Source organism: Aethalodelphis obliquidens, unplaced genomic scaffold, assembly GCF_003676395.1.
Source record: "Aethalodelphis obliquidens isolate GAN/ISIS:26980383/991018 unplaced genomic scaffold, ASM367639v1 scaffold30, whole genome shotgun sequence".
NCBI classification, from domain to species: Eukaryota; Metazoa; Chordata; class Mammalia; order Artiodactyla; family Delphinidae; genus Aethalodelphis; species Aethalodelphis obliquidens.
Genome location: NW_020837974.1, coordinates 9,917,570 through 9,937,885, shown reverse-complemented (window position 1 = coordinate 9,937,885; position 20,316 = coordinate 9,917,570). Strand labels below are relative to the sequence as shown.

Below are 20,316 nucleotides of genomic sequence, written 5' to 3'. Positions count from 1 at the left end.
TAAAAGAACAGTACTCTATTTACAATAACACTGAAAAACATTACTTAGATATAAATCTTACAAAATATGTACAAGACCTGTATGCTGAAAACAAAGCACTGATGAAAGGAATCAAGAAAGAGCTAAATAGATAAGATACATATATCATGCTCATGAATCAGAAGATTCAATATTAAGATATTCAACCTAAATTAGTCTATAGATTCAGCACAATCTCCATCAAAATCCCCACGGTGGTGGTGTGGGGGGAAGGTGGAAGGACTTCCCTGGTGGTCCAGTGGTTAAGACTTCGCCTTCCAATGCAGGGGGTGCGGGTTTGATCCCTGGCTAGGGAGGTAAGAAGATCCCACATGCCTCCGGCCAAAAAAACAAAACATAAAACTGAAGCAATATTATAACAAATTCAGTAAAGACTTTAAAAATGGTCCACATCAAAAAAAATAAAAATAAAAATCTTGGGCTTCCCTGGGGGCGCAGTGGTTAAGAATCCGCCTGCCTTGCATTGGCAAGGGACACGGGTTTGAGCCCGGGTCCGGGAAGATCCCACATGCCGTGGAGCAACTAAGCCCATGTGCCACAACTATTGAAGCCTGCATGCCTAGAGCCCATGCTCCACAACAAGAGAAGCCACCGCAGTGAGAAGCCCACGCACTGCAACAAAGAGTAGCCCTACTTGCTGCAACTAGAGAAGCCCACGCGCAGCAACGAAGACCCAACTCAGCCAAAAATAAAATAATTTAAAAAAAAAAAACTTAAAAAAAAGAAGCCGGGCTTCCCTGGTGGCTCAGTGGTTGAGAGTCTGCCTGCCGATGCAGGGGACATGGGTTCGTGTCCCGGTCGGAGAAGATCCCACATGCCAGGGAGCGGCTAGGCCCGTGAGCCATGGCCGCTGAGCCTGCGCGTCCAGAGCCTGTGTTCCGCAACGGGAGAGGCCACAACAGTGAGAGGCCCACGTACCGAAAAAAAAAAAAGTCCCCACAGGGCTTTTTGAACAAATCAATAAGCTGATTTAAAAAATTTATATGAAAAGGAAAAGGAGCTAAAATAGGCAAAATAATGTTGAAAAAGAAGGATAATTTTGGTGGACTCTCACAATCTGATTTTAAGACTTATTATATAAACTATAGTCCTCAAGACAATGTAATTTTGAAAGAAGATAGAAACAGATCAATGTAACAGAATATTCTCGAGAAAACTGACAGAGATGTAAAGGTAATAAAATAGAAAAAGAACAGTCGTTGGGCTTCCCTGGTGGCGCAGTGGTTAAGAATCTGCCTGCCAATGCAGGGGCCGCGGGTTTGAGCCCTGGTCCAAGAAGATCCCACGTGCCGCAGAGCAACTAAGCCTGTGCACCACAACTACTGAGCCTGTGCGCCACAACTACTGAGCCTATGCTCTAGAGCCTGCAAGCCACAACTACTGAAACCTGTGCACCACAACTACTGAAGCCCACGTGCCTAGAGCCCGTGCTCTGCAACAAAGAGAAGCCACCCCAATGAGAAGCCTGCAGACCGCAACGAAGAGTAGCCCTCACTCGCCACAACTAGAGAAAGCCTGCCAACGCAGCCAAAAATAAACAAAACAAAACAAAAAAAAGAACAGTCATTTCAACAAAAGGTACTGGAAAAACTGGATATCTGTATGCCTTAAGTTTGAACCTGGTATTCTGCACACTATACAAAAATTAGGTCTAAATCAATCACAGACCTAAATGTAAAACTATGAAAACTTTTATATGACACAGAAGAAAATCTCTGTGACACTGGGTCAGACCAAGATTTCTTAGCTATGATACTTAAGCACAACTCATATAAGGGGGGAAAAAAAAAAAGCACTAAGTTGGACACCATCAAATTAACCTATTTGCAGGACTTTTATTCAGAATATACAAAGAATTGCCAAAGCTTAATTATTAAGAGAAGTACCCAAACTGCATGGACTGTATCTCTCAGCCTAGATGAAAAACTAATATTCTGGCTCCCACCTTCTTCAGCTGCACTTAACATATTCTCATTTCAGCAATCTTTTCCTCTATAAACATCTGATTTCCACTCATTACTTAAATCACTCACACTCCCTATTTCAAAAGGGGAAAAAAAAAGCTTCTATAATCCTGCCTAGTAACAGCAAAGTTAAAAAAGGCAATACCAAGGATAAAGGCAGACATCTTATTTTAAAAATTAAATATAATGTGCTAAAAAGATTTTATTAAACAGTATTTATTAAATATATGTTAGTAAGGTACCAACAACTGCTATAAAGGCTAAATATTTCCCAAATTTTTAACTTTTTAATTAAAAATCCTCAGAATTAACCCAACCTTTCAGCCATGTGATTACTAACATCACAAGCAATAAAATATTCAAATCTGACATAAAAATTATGAAATTCAAATATCTGTATACAGATATTCACATGATTACAAACAGAACAAATTTATTCATAACTTTTTTATAATACTCCAGAACTGATAAAGCCTTATCTTTTTAAATAAACTAAACCTATTAAGCAAAGGCAAATTAAAACCAAAAAGAGGTATCATAAGACATCCACTGAAGTGGCTAAAAATAGTAATGCGGACCATACAAGTGCTGATAAGGATGTGGAGCCACTAGAACTATTGTCCCCGCTTATGGAAATGTACAATAGTAAAAGCACAGTGGAAAACAGCTTAAATACCTACCATATATCTCAGCTATTCCAGTTCTAGGGATCTACTCAAGAGAAAGGAAGGCGTATTTCCAAACAAATGTTTCAGCACCTTTACTTTTAATAGCCCCAAACTGGAAACAACCAAAATGTCCATCAATAGACAGAGGGATAAACAAATTGTGGTACAGCCAAGCAATGGAATAACAGCAATAAAATGGAATTAGCCATCGATAAATGCCACACTATGGATGAAATTTCAAAACAATTATGTGGAATTTAAGAAGTCATAGCTCCCCACCCCAAGAAAACAGTACATACTTTATGTTGGTTCCATTTACATAAATTTCTTAAAAATGCAAACTAATCTAAAATGAAAGAAAACAGATCGGTGGTTGGCTGGGGAGGGCTGTGAATTACAAAGAGACTCAAGGGAACTTGAGGGTTATGGACATTTCTTTATCTTGACTGCAGTGAAGATAGTTTTATGGGTATATACATAAAACCAATCAGATCTTATACTTTATGCATCTATAAAAATTAAACTTACCATGAACTATAGATGTTCTTCTAAACTAAAACCCATCAAAGCATAAAAAGCATAAAAGCAAACTGCACTGTGAAATTATGACCTTTAATTCCCTCTTGATAATCAAGCAGCTACAGAACAAGATGATAAATACCTAAAATTAATGTCTTATCTTTTATAGATTTTTAACATAGTGATAATGCAAAGTTATTTTTATTGCACAGAGATATTAAACGTTTAGAAGACCTCTTATGCCTTGCAAATAACTGAAAATTCAAATTGAATTCTAAATTGTGCCACAACTTTTGCTTGTCCTTTTAAGAATATGAATGACTATTTAACATTTCCCCTGTAAACTGAGTTTATTTTAGTGCCCCATTTTTGAAATCTATTTTATTTCAGTGATAAATTACAAGTATACATGCTAGTCAAGGACCAAAGGACCAATCAATAAAATAGTATCTAAGGAATTCGGGCAATTAAATAATTTTAATTTTAACCACCAATAACTTCTGGAAAGAAAAACTGTATTAAACAGTATTACCTTGAATGTTATATTGATAGTAATCAGGATCTTCTGATTCTTCCTTTACTGTCACAGCTGCCATTTCCAGAGAAATGCCTGTAAAAACAAATTATTTTTTTAAATTAAATTATATAATTACACTTCAGGGCATTCAGACAGTATAGGGAAATCCCTTCTGCCCTCCTAATAATGCAGAATAATGCATACATATTTTAAAGGCTTTCAAAAGACAAAAGTTTGCTAGGTTTCGTCAAGAGGACAAAAATAACCTAAAAGCCAACCTAGACTACTATTACTAGTAGTACTAGTGGTAGTACTAATAGTACTACCAACTACTAGTGTAGTAGTTTTAACCACACTACTAATATTCTGGGATTATTTAACGCTAAATTTGTTCTCCAACAAGTTCTGATCTTCGCAATTAAAGAAAATTAGTCACATCCTATTTTCACTCAATATTAAAAATATTTTTATAAATCACTGAAAATCACCTGCAAACATAAATTTTAATAACTCGCTATTCCAGAGTAAATATGGCATAACCATTTTAACAATGAGACACGTTAATTTTTCCCCCCCTCTTAATATATCCCTTTTTTAACAAGGGTAACAAACCATACCTTTCAGCATAACACTTTGCCCACAATGAGGATAAATAATTTGACATACACCTTTGTGGCCAGATATAAATGAGTGCATATTTTACAATTCCATGTAGAGGAAGGTCAAAATTAGAGAAAAGAAATTTATGTTGTTAAAACTCAAGTAATGTCAATTATCCCTCAAGAAAGCTGAAGAAAAATTAAAATGCACAAGCCTTAGGTTAAAAAAAAAACACTCAGGCAAGCAGTTGATTTTGGGAGGAGAGTAATGAGAGGGGGAAAACCTTCTTGGGTGTTATTAATGTTCTGTATCAATGAATGTTAGGTTACAGGCGTGTGTACTTTTTATTTATTGAGCATATATACACTTATACTTTGCATACATTATACTTCAATTAAAAGTTTTAAGAAAGAAGATTCTTAACCAATTCTTTAATGAATTCTTAATAAAGACATATTCCCCATATATTCAAAAACAAAGAGCCCTTGGCTGGGGAGCCTCAAAGGGTTACACAGGAGGGGCTTTCAGAAATGAAAGGCTGATTTCACCAAATGGTTGCAGTTCCTACTCTCTCTCTTTCTCATCTGCAATGTCAGGAGTAGATGATACTCTCAGACAAGTTTAAGAAATCAACAGTGGATGGGTGTATGTACACAGTTCAGACTAAGATATCAGCTATAATCATACCAGTCCCATCATGGACTTAATATTGAGCTGGTGCTATGTGACTTTAGAAGGTTTGTACAGAGTATTTTCAACTGAAGAAATACTTCAAAAAGAGAGTTAGTTTGATATACTAATAAAGGACATTTCTCCCTGAAGCCACAAGCAAAGAAGGGGGTTACTCTATGGACAGCAATCACCAATGGAAGGTTGGTTTGCTGCCAGAAGATGGTGGTAGGGAACTTGTCTGGAAACCCTGGGATTCTGTGGGGTGTCTAGTACTTCCATGCTCATTAGCAGAAGTTAATAGAAAATCAAAGCAAACAAAAAAGGCAGATCCATTGTGGAGTGAAGGTTTGGGTCACCTCAACCAGGTAAAGAATCTTACCGGATAGGGTCCTGGCTGAAGGCAAAGAAAACATAATATAATGGGTAATGAATTAAGAAAGGTATGAATTTTTGTGACAAGCTGCAGAAATGGGGACACTGCATGTTTTCTTCCTTGTTATGAGTATGTGTGTTTCTATAAATATTATATATTTGGTTATATTAACTGTTCTCTCTTCTCCTTCCCATTATTATTTTACAAAAATTTTGTTGGAGGTTTCCTTTGCCGGTTAGCCTTTAGATAAGAGAATAAATAGGCTGGGGGTATATTTGAGGAGTAATTAACATAGCCCATGACTGGGCAGTAAATTAGTCTCCCAGAGACGGTACAATGACTATTAGAACAAGGGCGAAAACGGTTCCCTCTGTAGGAAGGGAAAGTTGCATCCCGTCAGATGGGACCGTTGTTTAGCTGTTACATGAAGGTTTAAATATGCGGAGGTGTGTGTGGATGCCATGTAGCCAAAGGGGTAGCCTGCGTGAGTCATTAAGCTGCTGCCTCAGGTTCAGACCTGCCCTCTTAGACTCTTCTGACGCATGGACTGCAAGACAGTTTGTTCCTTGAGAATCTCTGCCACAAGGGAATAGAGTAGGGAGGCTACAGGCTAGAAGAGGGAAAAGGGACTTGCATCTTTCTTTTGGCTTGCTGCATCCTGTTCCCATCAGGGTCACTCACTCCTTGGTATACTCCTTTAATCTAGTGAAAGCAGACCCTTCCCATAGCAACATCTGGATCCACCTTACAAGTTTCCCAACACAACCAGAACCAGTTTCAACATGTCCCCCACATAACACCAGTACCATCCAAATAGCATCCCACCTTAGAAATCAGAAGCGAAGTTTTAGGGGTGGCAGCCAATTCCTTGAGTCATTACTTACATGATACCTTAGTATATAGTCCTTTTTATTACAACTAATTAATCTGTAAATTTTTTCCATAATAATAACTGGTATGGTTCAAATAACTGGTATGGCTGTTTTCTCCTAAATAGACCACAACTGTTATGCCCAAGAAATATAAAAAATAAAATAAAATGTAAATTTTAAAAGAAACTGCAAGAAAAGTTAAGACACACATACACACAAAGGAATATAAAGACAAAGTGTAAGGCAGAAAAAATAAACCTCTATGATAGTGATGTGTACTATTATATCTATAATTAAGATGGATAAAGAATTCCAAAAATATGATTTTTCTCCAGTCAGCATGTTTTTTTTGGATGCAAACTATTCAGGAAAGGAATATATAAATAAAGGGGAGAAGATCTGCGAAACGGTGATTTCAGCACACTAAAAACTAAACCGAAAATCGAAATTTCCTGTGACATGGAAAAAAGGGGGGAAAGAAAAAAACTTCTGTAAAACAAATAGAGTAATAGATTCAAATACTTATTCCCAAAAAGGAGAATTCAACAATGCCTGTCTTGCAGATCTCCCTAAAAATAACATACATAAAAAGGTCTTATTCATTCACTCACATATACTCATACACACAGAGTTCTCTTTCTCCTTACCCCACCAATTCATTCCAAATGCCATTAGATTACGCTGACCAAAATAGGCAGCTGCATCGGGGAGGTTTGATGGTCCAAAGCAGGATAGCAGAATGAGACTATTTATATGAGGGGGGAGAGGAAACTGAGTAACAGGTCTGGGAGACTGAGACAAATGGGGGACAAGCATGAGTGGAGTGGTGACAGCCCAACAAAGAGTGTCAAAGTGTCAGCAAGGCAAGGAGGCTGGCAATAAGACATGGCTTAAACGAAGTACGTAAACATACTGAGAATATCTGGTTGCTACGATTCTAACTGCGACAAAGAATACTCTCTAGGAAAGGGAGGGAAAAAACCTTGGGGTGTCAAGAGTGGAACTGAAGATATGGGCATGAAAAAAACATAGATGTAAATGGATGTACGTATGTATATAATTATGTGTATGTAAATACAAATAAACAGATACCCTAGCTTTGTCCACTTAGAAGCAATGACATCCCAACTGCAGTAAGAACATCTAACACCTAGGTTATGGTTTCTTAATAAATAACACTCTCCACAGTGAGGAACCAGGGCTGACTCTAGTGCTGGATTAGGGAAAGAATAAGATGAACCCTAACAACCTTGCTTAGCAAAAAATTAACAGTTCTCTAAAAACAATGGGGATATTTACAAACAAGGAAGGACACGGGGGACATCTTGAAGTGGTTCCCAATGGCCAAAGCAAGGACTATTTGCAAATCAAAATAAATAATGATAATAATGAATTGTAATATACTGAATAAGACAGAAATATACTATAAAATAGAAAGAGTGTACTCTAATATACATGAATTAATTTTAAGTGGAAGTTTGATGAGTGGTATATATTTCCATAGTCTCAGAGAAACTCCCATGAATATAATAATTACAAAGGAAATACAATTAATATAAAGAAATTACAGTGGAGAAGCCTGGAAAAACTAACTCTGGTAACATAAATAATATCTTCAGTAAAGGGATAAATAGAAAACAACTTCCATCTGATATGAAAGGAGAAAAAAAAACACGGCATCGTTTCTATGCTATTTTTGCAAAAAACGCATTACATGAATCTAATCATGAGGAACTATCAGATACTTCCTTCAAAAGTGTCATGGTCATAGAAGACCAGAAAAGCCTGAGAAAGCTGAAGAAGCCATTAATGGGAAAACAAACAAACCAACAAACCCAAAACTTGAAAAGGGTTTGAGAATTAGGAGTAATTTATCTTCCTTATTTTGATGATTATATTGTAGTAATGTGGGACAATATCCTTGCTTCTAAGAATCACACGCTGAAGTAGTTAAAAGAGTGACAGGGGAGACACTGCTTTGGGAAAGATCCCTGGTGTTCTTGCTGCACACTAAACACACCTGGTGTTCTTGCTTTTCCCTCCCCACCAAAAAAAAAAAAAGATAGGGTATCACATTGGCACAGGAAAAAGGTCCTTATATTATACATGCAGGTTTTTTATTAGCTTGCAATAATTTCAAAATGTAACATTTTTAAATACAAAGTTTAAGGCATTACAATATTGTTCATTTCTTTCATCACATCTAGCTTTTCTCTAGCTAACAAGTAGTCTGTCTTATAGATACTTGTGCATCAGTGGATACAGACCTATTGCCTCACTGTGTTCAAAGACAATACAGAATTCACTAATGGAGTTGCGGGTTAATTGCTCTTTTTGCAAAGCAGCAATGGGTCAAAGAACATGTGCATCTCCAAATGAGAGATATAACCAAAGTATCCTCCATAAGACAGCAATAATTATTACACACATCAAGAATTTTAAAAACTGCCTGTTTCTCTACACCCTTACTGAGACTGGGTATAAGCAGAATTTAATGTCTGCCAATCTGCTGAGTGCAAAACTTTATCTTTCTTGGATTTTTATCTCCATTTCTTTAACTAAACTGAGCATTTTCTCTTGAATCTTTGGTCATTTATTTCTTGGATTAGCTCTTTGTAAGTCAAGTAAAACAACCCTTTGTCATTTGTCTTGCAAATAGCCATTCCCTGTTTCTTACATGTCCTTTGATACATTTTGGCTGATTCTGCCATACAAAATTTTTAGAATTTTTCCCTAGTCAAATTTTATTGCTTAGAAAGCTTTCAAAGGATTATTAAATTTTTTTTCAATCACTTTTAATCTAAGTTGTTATTATCTTTTTAACACAGACTTTTTAACACTTCTTGAAGTAGAATAGATTATGGATGTTTTGTTTTTAGTTTTCTAGTTGATTCTCTTTAGTGTTCTGTATACATAATCATATCACCTGTAAAAGTTAATGGTACCCTGCATTTTCTAATTACTTACTCTTATTTGTAATGGTTTGGTCATCTGGAACACTGGTAAGAAACATGAGAATGTGCTAGTGTCTTACGAGGAGTGCTTCCTGTGGTTCACTATTAAACACGAGGGGGTGGCGTTTACAATTATACATAATATTCCACCCAATCATGTTAAGAATTTCTGCTGCCTTTCATCATCTACCTAAATGATATATTATTTGTAATTAGTTCAATAACATAAGTGAATTAAGAGATTTTTCTAATAAAATCATCCTCGTGTTCCTAGATGAACTCTAAATCTGAAATTCACTGCATAAGATAATTTCTGAAGTAATCCAAGAGTACAGCAAAAGCCCCACAGTGACAGGCCCTGCAACAGTGAGAATTCAGATGTAACACAACGTAATACCAATTGGCATCCATCCTCTGCAAGAGGTCGAACAGGAGACATCATAGTTTATATGTGCCTTTAGTAAGAAAAAACTGTAAAAATCCATTTTTTCCTTACCAATCACCAAGACTAATTTAAAAATATATCCCTAGTAATAATATGATGACCTTTAAAAATGATATATTATTTTTAAAAGATGAAGTTGCTTTCATTCTGACATCATAGAAACAGAGTAACAATAAATTATCACAATGAAATTGTAATCAAGTCAGGAAGACCTGTATGTTTTTAAAATAAGCAAAAATACTCTGCCCTAGAAATGGAACATGGCAAGAAAGCAAACATTAAATGTCCAAGACAATGCTCAGTTCTAAAAGAACCTGAATAGTAAAAATCAATTTACCTCTATGATAAAAGTGGGAAAAAGGGAAGAAGTATTGGAAACAAGTGGTAAAGTAAGTATATTCTCATTTTCCACGTTAATAGGCAACAAATTAAACCAAACCTTAAAACTACATGAAGGGCTTCCCTGGTGGCACAGTGGTTAAGAATCAGCCTGCCAATGCAGGGGACACGGGTTCAAGCCCTGGTCTGGGAAGATCCCACATGCCACGAAGCGACTAAGCCTGTGCGCCACAACTACTGAGCCTGCGCTCTAGAGCCTACATGCCACAACTACCGAAGCCCGCGTGCCTAGAGCTCCGTGTTCCGCAACAAGAGAAGCCACCGCAATAAGGAGACCGTGCACCACAACAAAGAATGGCTCCCGCTCGCCGCGACTACAGAAAGCCCGTGTGCAGCAACGAAGACCCAATGCAGCCAAAAATAAATAAAATACAAAATAAATAATTTTTTTTAAAAAACCTACATGAAATACAATATGGTACTGGCCTAAGAATAGGCATTAGAGTTCAGGGGAATAGAGTTGAACGTGCAGAAGTAAACTTGGTCAATTGATTTTTGACAAACATGCCAATAAGGCAATCCAATGGAGAAAGGGTATCTTTTCAACAAATGATGCTCGGACAACAGGATATTCACATGATAAATGTGATAAATGATAGATAAATTTAGACCCTTACATCACAACATGCACAGAAATTAACTTAAAATGGCTCTTAGACCGAAATATAAGAGTTAAAACTATAAATTCAGGAAGAAAGCATAAGTATAAAAATCGTTATGACTTTAGGTTGGGCAAAGATTTTCTAGATGTAACACCAAAGGCAAAAGTGACAGAAGAGGGCTTCCCTGGTGGCACAGTGGTTGAGAGTCCGCCTGCCGATGCAGGGGACACGGGTTCGTGTCCCGGTCCGGAAGGATCCCACATGCCGCGGAGCGGCTGGGCCCGTGAGCCATGGCCACTGAGCCTGCGCGTCCGGAGCCTGTGCTCCGCAACGGGAGACGCCACGGCAGTAAGAAGCCCGCGTACCACAAAAAAAAAAAGTGACAGAAGAAAAACTTGGAAAACTGGATCAAAATTAAAAACTTCTAGGCTTCAAAGGACATCATTAAGAAAAGAAAAGCCACAGGACTTCCCTGGTGGCGCAGTGGTTAAGAATCCGCCTGCCAGTGCAGGGGACACGGGTTCGAGCCCTGGTCCAGGAAGATCCCACATGCCGCGGAGCAACCAAGCCCGTGCGCTACAACTACTGAGCCTGCACTCTAGAGCCCGCGAGCCACAACTACTGAGTCTGCTCGCCACAACTACCGAAGCCCACGCGCCTAGAGCCCATGCCCCACAACAAGAAAAGCCACCACAATGAGAATACCGCGCACCACAATGAAGAGTAGCCCCCGCTCACCGCAACTAGAGAAAGCCCGCACACAGCAACAAAGACCCAATGTAGCCAAAAATAAATAAATTTATAAAAAGAAAAGTATATGAAATAGTATGAGAATGACATATAAAAATAAAGAATTACTAAGCAATACTCTGTAATGGGAACGGATCTAAATATGGGAAAAGAATCTAAAAAAAGGGATTTCCCTGGTGGTCCAGTGGTAAAGAATCTGCCTTCCAATGCAGGGGATGCGGGTTCCATCCCTGGTTGGGCAACTAAGGCCACGTGCAACAACTACCGAGCTCGCGTGAAGCAGACTAGAGCCCACACACAACTAGAGAGAGACAGGAAAAAAAAAAAAAACCCGCACACCACAACTAGAGAGAAGCCCGCACGCCACAATGAAGAGCCTGCACACCTCAACAAAAAAGATCCTGCATGCTGCAACTAAGACCCAACACAGCCATTAAAAAAAAAAAAAAAAAAACTGAAAAAGAGTGGATATATGTGTATGTTATAACTGATTCACTTTGCTGTACACCTAAAACTAACATTGTAAATCAACTATACGCTAATAAAATTTTTTAAAATAAATAATAAAAATGAAAATAAAGAATTAAATACCAAAAACAGCTTAGAGTTAAAGACAGTTTCCCTGGGGAGTAAAAAAAAAAAAATGGGAATGCAATGGGAAAAGGCAGAGTCAAGACGATGTTATATTGATTATTGTAAAAAGCACTATAGGACTAGATGACATTTATTATTATTATTCCTGTGTAATTGGAAAAAACTGTTAATAAATTTTGTCTATAAATGTGTAATTAGCAATGAATTTCTAGCTACCACTTTGTCAAACAAATTACTATCTTGGGGTTTTAGTATAATACAGTAACATTAACGACGTCACCTTTGGAATAAATTTGTTCTGTCTACTTCTCACCAAAGCAATAAGTAATGAGTCAAAATACAACCTTCTACATTAAGGAAAAGGCTTCTTACATTTCATAATTGAGTCTAAAAGCACAAGTACATACCAGAATCTTCTGTGGGTTCAGTTTTCACTTTGATGGGGCCACAACTGAAAGGAAAAGAAGCCCTGATGAAGCTCTGCATGGTGAGGGCCACTCACACAGTGCTCACATGTCCTGGAACTCACTGTATAAACTCATTCACCTGACCAAGCTCAATGCAAAACTGACTCACTTTAAAATTTACATATTTATTTCTTGCATAAATAACCTGTCAACTGAATTTAGTACTTTAATTCCAATCAACCATATGGGAGGGAAAAGTATAATAAAACAACAAAGCAAATCCCGTCTTTTTACTATAAGGCCTTCCTACTCACAACGTGGCCCTCAGACCAATCACATCAACTTCACCCAGGAACTATTACCATTCAAAACTAAGTCAAAAAGTACATTTTCACAGGACCTCCAAAGGATTCGACTGCATTATTAAACATTGAGATGTGTGACACAGTGTTTTTTAATATTCTAATACCTCAATAATCTAAACACTAAAACTTGCTGAGGTGTAGAGGTTCATTAGTACTGATGAGATATGCTTTACCTTCCACCTGGAGATAGCATTGACCTTTCAGCATCTGTTACCGTCACTCGAGCACCTATGTACAAAGAAAATTAGATTTAGATTCTTCCAGTACTTGAAGTACGACTAATATTTTCAAAGGTCCTAAATACAGAATGACCTGGGGAAGGGAGTTCACAGCTCTGGGTCATCAGAATGAGTATGGTGGTAGTTTAAGAGTGTCCTTCGTTCTCCCCTATAAGGAAGGTAAATAGGGATGATAATCATCTAACAGCTTTTATCCCCTCAACCCTCCAGAACCCTCCCTTTAATGAGAAAGTTCTTATTCTTATCAGTGAAACAAATACACCAATACACTATTACTGAATAAGACAATACCGATGTATAAATGATGCCAGATTTCTATTAAGAGTAGATCTGGATCAGAAGAACTGGAAAACAGTAACTGCTAACAGATACAGTGTTCTTGAGGTGATGAGACAGGGTGATAGTTGTACGTCTTATAAATATCCTAAAACCCACTGAATTACACAACATAAAATAGGGAATTTTATGTTTGTGAAAATAAAAGAGGAAAGACTGACCCCCCCCCCCACCCCGCCCAAATGATGACAAAGATGTAGAACAACTAGAATTCACACACTGCTGGTGGGAGCGTAAACTGGAACAACCACATTGAAAACCAGTTTGTCAGTGTCTTAAAAAGGTAAATATGTAACTAACTACCATATGATCTCACTATTCCCTTTCAGGTATTTACCCAAGAGAAATGAAAATATATATCCACATAAAAACCTGCCCTCAAATATCATAGTGGCTTTCTTTGTAACTGCCAAGAAATGGAAACCCAAATATTCATGGGCAAGTGAATGAGTAAACAAATTGTAGTATATCTATACAGTGAACACTAATCAGCAATAAAAAAAAATAACTACCGATACATGAAACATGGATAAATCGCAAAACAGGAAGCAAAACAAACAAAAAGAGTACATACTGTAAGATTCCATTTCTATTAAAAAAAAATCTAGAAAATGCAGACACATCTATGCTGATGACAAGAAGATGAGTGATTGCCTGGGGACGAGGCAGAGAGAAGAAAAGAAGAATTACCAAGGGGTGTGGTGTGAGGAAGCCTGTGGGTGAAGGATGTTTCATTACCCTGATTGCAGTGATGGTTTTCACAGAATATTCATGTGTCAAAACTTAACTGTACACTTTAAATAAGTGTAGTTTACTGTATGTCAATTGTATCTCAATAAGCCTGCTAAAAAATTTTTACACTGGAAAATACAATCCCATTACAATTGCAACTTTTCAATTACTTTGAAAGTTGGTAAGGCAAAAGACCTGAGTCATACAAACCCACCCACTTGGACAACTCATTATTATAAAACACCCTATAGAAATATTCTTTAATTAACCACCAGACCCCAATGTTTCAGAACAAGTTTCTAGAATCAAAGACCTCATAAAATACAAATAGCAAACTAAGGATACTTAGTTTACTTAGTATACTTAGAGTACTTCAGGGAAAAAAATACTGATCACGAAAAAGTGAATTTTAATTTAAATATGACAAATAAATCTACGCTTTTTCAATCTTAAAACGGGCATATACAAAAACCAACAGCTAACATCAGAATGGTGAAAGCCTGAATGCCTTCCACCTAGTATCAAGAACAAGGCAATATATGCTATGGCCACTTCTACTCAATACTGCATTGGACATCCTCGCCAGAGCAACAAAATTGAAAAATAAAAAGCATTCAGATTGCAAAGTGAGCTATCTTGACTTACATACAACATGACTCACTGTGTAGAAAGTCCAGAAATAAACAGGGTCAACTAAGTTGCCAAAGCAATTCCATATACTACAGGGACTATATACTTAAAATGTGTGAATTTTATGGCATGTCAACTATACCTCAACAAAGCTTCTAAAATATTAATCTTTTCAGGCTTCCCTGGTGGCGCAGTGGTTAAGAATCCGCCTGCCAATGCAGGGGACATGGGTTCGAGCCCTGGTCCGGGAAGATCCCACATGCCACAGAGCAACTAAGCCCGTGTGCCACAACTACTGAGCCTGTGCTCTAGAGCCCGCGAGCCACAACTACTGAAGCCCGTGTGCCATAACTACTGAAGCCTGCGCGCCTAGAGCCTGTGCTCTGCAACAAGAGAAGCCACCACAATGAGAAGCCTGCACACCGCAACAAAGAGTAGCCCTCGCTCACTGCAACTAGACAAAGCCCACGTGCAGTAGCGAAGACCCAATGCAGCCAAAAATTAAATAAATTTATTAAAAAAATATATATATATATATAAATCTTTCCATCATGGTGAAAATAACAAAGGTTACTTATCAGAAAACAATATACACTTGGGTGTTTATATATTATTTTGCCCTTTCATGTTTACGTTGCTTAAGGGGTTGCCAATGACAACGGTTATTTCCTTTTAAAAGTCTCAAATAACCCTGGCTCCAAAGGGTACTAGTCTTCTAAATATCCCTTTTCCCTTCAAATGGAATGTCTGGCCTTCCCAGAAGGAAGTCCTATTGAAAGTCTCTTCTTTCTTCAAGGACCCATCTTAAGTGCACTCTTCCCCATAAACATCTTCCTGGGCTTCCTCCAACGAACTTCCACTAACCATTCCTACAATGTGTACGCTGTGCTCTCCTTGTGGTGACTTTACAGGTTTTTATCTCCACCACTAGACTACCAGCACTAAAAAGCTTTAATGCTTATACATGGTTTTGTATCCCCTCTTCACCCAATCTTATCCCCAATATTTCCATGCCTGCTCAGTGAACACTATGTAAATTAAATCACTCATAATTCTGGGAAATGAGGGCAGATCCAGGATATGACCTTACACATTGCAAACATAAAACCTTGAATACATCATAAAGCAAGCAGCTGAGTTGAAAACAAAAAACAAGTCTCTGGTTTTTCAGCTCAATGACTTTTCACTGGTTTTATATAAACACCATAACACTCCACTCCAAAACGCCTTACAACATATTCTCAAAGAAAATAAAGGAGGGTTTCCCTGGTGGCGCAGTGGTTGAGAGTCCACCTGCCGATGCAGGGGACACGGGTTCGTGCCCCGGTCCAGGAAGATCCCACATGCCGCGGAGCGGCTGGGCCCGTGAGCCATGGCCGCTGAGCCTGCGCGTCCGGAGCCTGTGCTCCGCAACGGGAGAGGCCACAACAGTGAGAGGCCCGCGTACCGAAAAAAAAAAAAAAGAAAAAAAAGAAAAGAAAGGAGAAATCATTAAAATGTATTAAATTTGAGACAACAGGTTTAGGAACCCATCCTGTTATCATGTAAGCAAAACAATCACTTACCTAGGAGCTTCTTTGGCTCTAGGAAAGGTCTGCATTAAAACAAAACAAAAAACTATACGTAAATATACAAAATTATCATAAAGCATAAATTTAAATGGCTTCTACGGTAAAGAAGAATTTTAAAAACATATTAACATAACTTAAATATTCAACTTTATAGGAATAAACTGTTGAGGGCAAGGGAAAAAGTACTTCACCTCTTAATGATAAATGAAATCCCTGCTTTGTTCTCCAAAATCCACTTCAGGGTTGCAAGATCATAGTTTTCAGGATGTTTAAAGGATACTCCTTCTGGAAGCCCCTGCACCACCACAGCTGACTGATCTCGTAGCATCTTTTCATATGGAACAGGTACCACTGTCGATTTGCCTAAAGCTTTCCCTGAGGTTAAGAGACAGGGATGAGGTAAAAAAAAAAAAGGATAATCATTAAATGGTTAAGATTTGAAAAAACTAAACCAACATTAGTTATCATGGCTTAATAGATGGCATTCGTGGGTTTTGTTTTTGGTTTTTTGGGGTTTTTTGGCCACGTGGCTTACAAGATCTCAGTTCCCCAACCAGGGATTGAACCCAGGCCACGACGGTGAAAGCCCGAAGTCCTAACCACTAGGCCACCAGGGAATTCCCCGGCATTCATATTTTTGTAATATCTGATTTCAAAACTACATTCAAATACTATAGGGCCCTATTCCCATGTTAGCAGAAGTCTAAACCTGAAATGAATTCAAAAGGCCAAAATGAAAATGATATAAAACACTTACATAAAATCCATGCAAAAGGAAAGGAACAACGACCCCACCCTGGTATAACACAATCTTTTCATATGCAATTCAGCCTCAGAACATGCAACCCTGACAAACCCAAGTGTTACCATAACATACCAGGCAGTTTTTGGCTAATATTCTCATTGAAAACTTATTAGATAAACACATGCTACATTCACAAATGAATATATCCTGTCAGCTGTCTGTATCAGTGAGCCCACACATGCTAGAAACTCCGTTCCCCAGAGTTGAGTTTTACCTACAATCTCACAGTGCAACCTATATCCTCCCCCTCTTTCCCTTATTCTTAAAAAGAGCTGTTTACTGCATAATTAGACTAACAAAAGGTGGTTTTTCCCAGGGATTTGGTAAGACCAGCACGCATGTCAAACATAAACCACCGTCTTTAGGTGACTGTGATGTGTCCTGTAGTTTCTCTGGTGGGGATGCTGACAGTGGGGAAGCTATGCATGTGCCGGGCAGGGTCATGTGGGAAATCTCTGTACCCTCCTCTTAATTTTGCTATGAACCTTAAAACTGCTCTTTAATTAAAAACAAAACAAAAAAAAGAAAAAAGAAAAGAAAAAAATTTAAAAAAAAAAAATAAAAAAAAAAAAAAAAAAAAAAACCTCTAACAGCTACATTTATTTCTGGGCTCCCACAAACTGGAACTAGAAAGTAAGGTCATTTCCATGAAATCTACTTTATCCAAAAAAAAAAAAAGGAAGAAAGGTCATTTGTAATGTTAACCCAATATTTGGGAATTAACCCATTCATTTGTAAAAGTATGTTACATGAATGTTAAGTCAATTATGTGATCTGCCCTTTAGAAAAGTCAACTGTATAACATATCTTTTAGAAAATTCAAGTGTATAACCCTACCATAGCAAAAGCAGAAATAGTCCTCAACTGTTTTTCTGAGTGTTTCAATCTCTACAGCATCGACATTCATCCGATTCGCCTGGGTTGTTGATTTCATTTTATGCATCTCTGCAGCCTTTTCTTCTTCTTCAACACCTGTAAAATATTAATGATATATAAGGTCCATATCCATTATCTCAATATTTGATTTTTTACTAAGAATATTTTTTCCTAATACTAACATTTATGATTTGACAGAAAGGAAAGGGAGGAGGAAGAACTTTAAAAATAAACACCAAGGGCTTCCCTGGTGGCGCAGTGGTTGAGAGTCCGCCTGCCGATGCAGGGGACACGGGTTTGAGCCCCGGTCCGGGAAGATCCCACATGCCACGGAGCGGCTAGGCTCGTGAGCCATGGCCGCTGAGCCAGCGCGTCCGGAGCCTGTGCTCCGCAATGGGAGAGGCCACAACAGTGAGAGGCCCGCATACCGCAAAATAAATAAATAAATAAATAAAATAAACACCTAGGGGCTTCCCTGGTGGCGCAGTGGGTGGGAGCTCACCTGCCAATGCAGGGGAAACGCGTTCGATCCCTGGTCTGAGAAGATCCCACGTACCACGGAGCAACTAAGCCCATGCGCCACAACTACTGAGCCTGCACTCTGGAGCCCACCTGCAAGCAACTGCTGAGGCCCGCACACCTTGAGCCTGTGCTCCGAAGCGGGAGAGGCCACCGCAATGAGAAGCCCATGCACCACAACGAAGAGTAGCCCCCACTCGCCGCAACTAGAAAAAGCCCGCACACAGCAACGAAGACCCAACGCAGCCAAAACAAAAATAAATAAAATTTTAAAAAAATTAAAATATAAAACATAAATAAACACCTAAAAGACATAAATGACTTGAATGGAAATAATAAGAAACGGTGATTATCTCTGAAATAAGAGTAGCTATAACCATTCTACAAAGTAAAAATTAGGTAACAGTAGTTTTAAAATAGAAAGATACCTTAAGACTAACTACAAACTTAAATATGGGAAGATTATCACCACAAAAAACATTCTTGTTGCAAAGTTTAACACAATAGCCACTAAACACCTGTGGTTACTGAGCACTTGAAATGTGACCAGTCCGAATTAAGATGTGTTGTAAGTTTACAATATACACTAGATTTTGAAGACTCAGTACAAAAAATAGTGTGCAAAATACCCCACTGATAATTTTTTTATATTGATTACATGTTGAATGATGTTTTAGACACCAGTTTAAAATACAACGACTAAAATGAATTATTTGTTTCTCCTTACTTTTTATTAGAAAATTTAAAATTACCTAAGTGATTTACATTACATTATTTCTATTGGACAGTGCTTTTCAAAACTCTGAAAGAGAGCTTAGAATTTTCTTCCAAGAATTTCTAAAACTGACTCATAGGGACTTCCCTGGTGGTACAGTAGTTAAGAATCCGCCTGCCAATGCAGGGGACACGGGTTTGAGCCCTGGTCCGGGAAGATCCCACATGCCACGGAGCAACTAAGCCCGTGTGCCACAACTACAGAGCCTGCGCTCTAGAGCCCGCGAGCCACAACTACTGAGCCCACGTGCCACAACTACTGAAGCCCACGCGCCTAGAGCCCAGGCTCCACAACAAGAGAAGCCACTGCAACGAGAAGCCCGCGCACTGCAATGAAGAGTAGCCCCCCTGCTCACCACAACTAGAGAAAGCCTGCGTGCAGCAACGAAGACCCAATGCAGCCAAAAATAAATAAATAAATTAAAAAAAAAAACAACTGACTTATACACCTATTGATTTAGTTGCAGGAGACAACTACTGATCCTTGTCTGCAGAATAATTTATAGAAACAAATATTAGGAACTTAAGAATTATATCCAAAGATTATTCTCTGTGGCATCAAATTATTGGTAACAAAAAAAAGAATGAATACTAATAGGCAGGGACTACAATTTGCAACTGAGGACAATTCCCCTAATGCTTAGTTCTAACCACTGAAGAACCACATTAGCAAGACAGTATAGGGAACTGAAATGTAAACACAGCTGCCAGTTGGATTACAGTATTCATAGGACAGATGGCAACTGATATACACATAATCAAAGCAACATTATTAATATAAATTTAAATACATAAACATAATCAAAGTCTTAAAAATTCTCAAAATGATAAGAAATAATGGAAAAAATTTAAACAGATTGCTACCATAAAGCTTAAAAGATTATAGCGGGGGGGGGGGCGGGGAGGAGGGATGTTTCACAGTGGAGGGAATATGTTTTTTAAAAATACAATTGAGGGCTTCCCTGGTGGCGCAGTGGTTGAGAGTCCGCCTGCCGATGCAGGGGACACGGGTTCGTGCCCCGGTTCGGGAAAATCCCACATATCGCAGAGCGGCTGGGCCCGTGAGCCATGGCCACTGAGCCTGCGCGTCCGGA

At 38.3% G+C, this 20,316-nt stretch overlaps 1 protein-coding gene across 8 annotated transcripts in view; it reads right to left on the bottom strand.

Moving 5' to 3' along the window:
• The window catches only part of GTF2I (general transcription factor IIi), a 95,776-nt gene that overhangs the window by 51,912 nt on the left and 23,548 nt on the right, over positions 1-20,316 (bottom strand). For all 8 annotated transcript variants that reach the window (XR_003437029.1, XM_027126182.1, XM_027126185.1 and 5 more), the window contains 6 exons: positions 17,891-18,025; positions 16,440-16,623; positions 16,243-16,271; positions 12,914-12,968; positions 12,376-12,419; positions 3,723-3,800 (listed from right to left, as the gene is read on the bottom strand). Coding sequence is in view for 7 of the 8 variants with exons in the window: in XM_027126182.1 (XP_026981983.1) it covers positions 3,723-3,800; positions 12,376-12,419; positions 12,914-12,968; positions 16,243-16,271; positions 16,440-16,623; positions 17,891-18,025 (525 nt within the window). In the remaining variant the exon portion in view is untranslated. The remainder of the gene's footprint in view (positions 1-3,722; positions 3,801-12,375; positions 12,420-12,913; positions 12,969-16,242; positions 16,272-16,439; positions 16,624-17,890; positions 18,026-20,316) is intronic.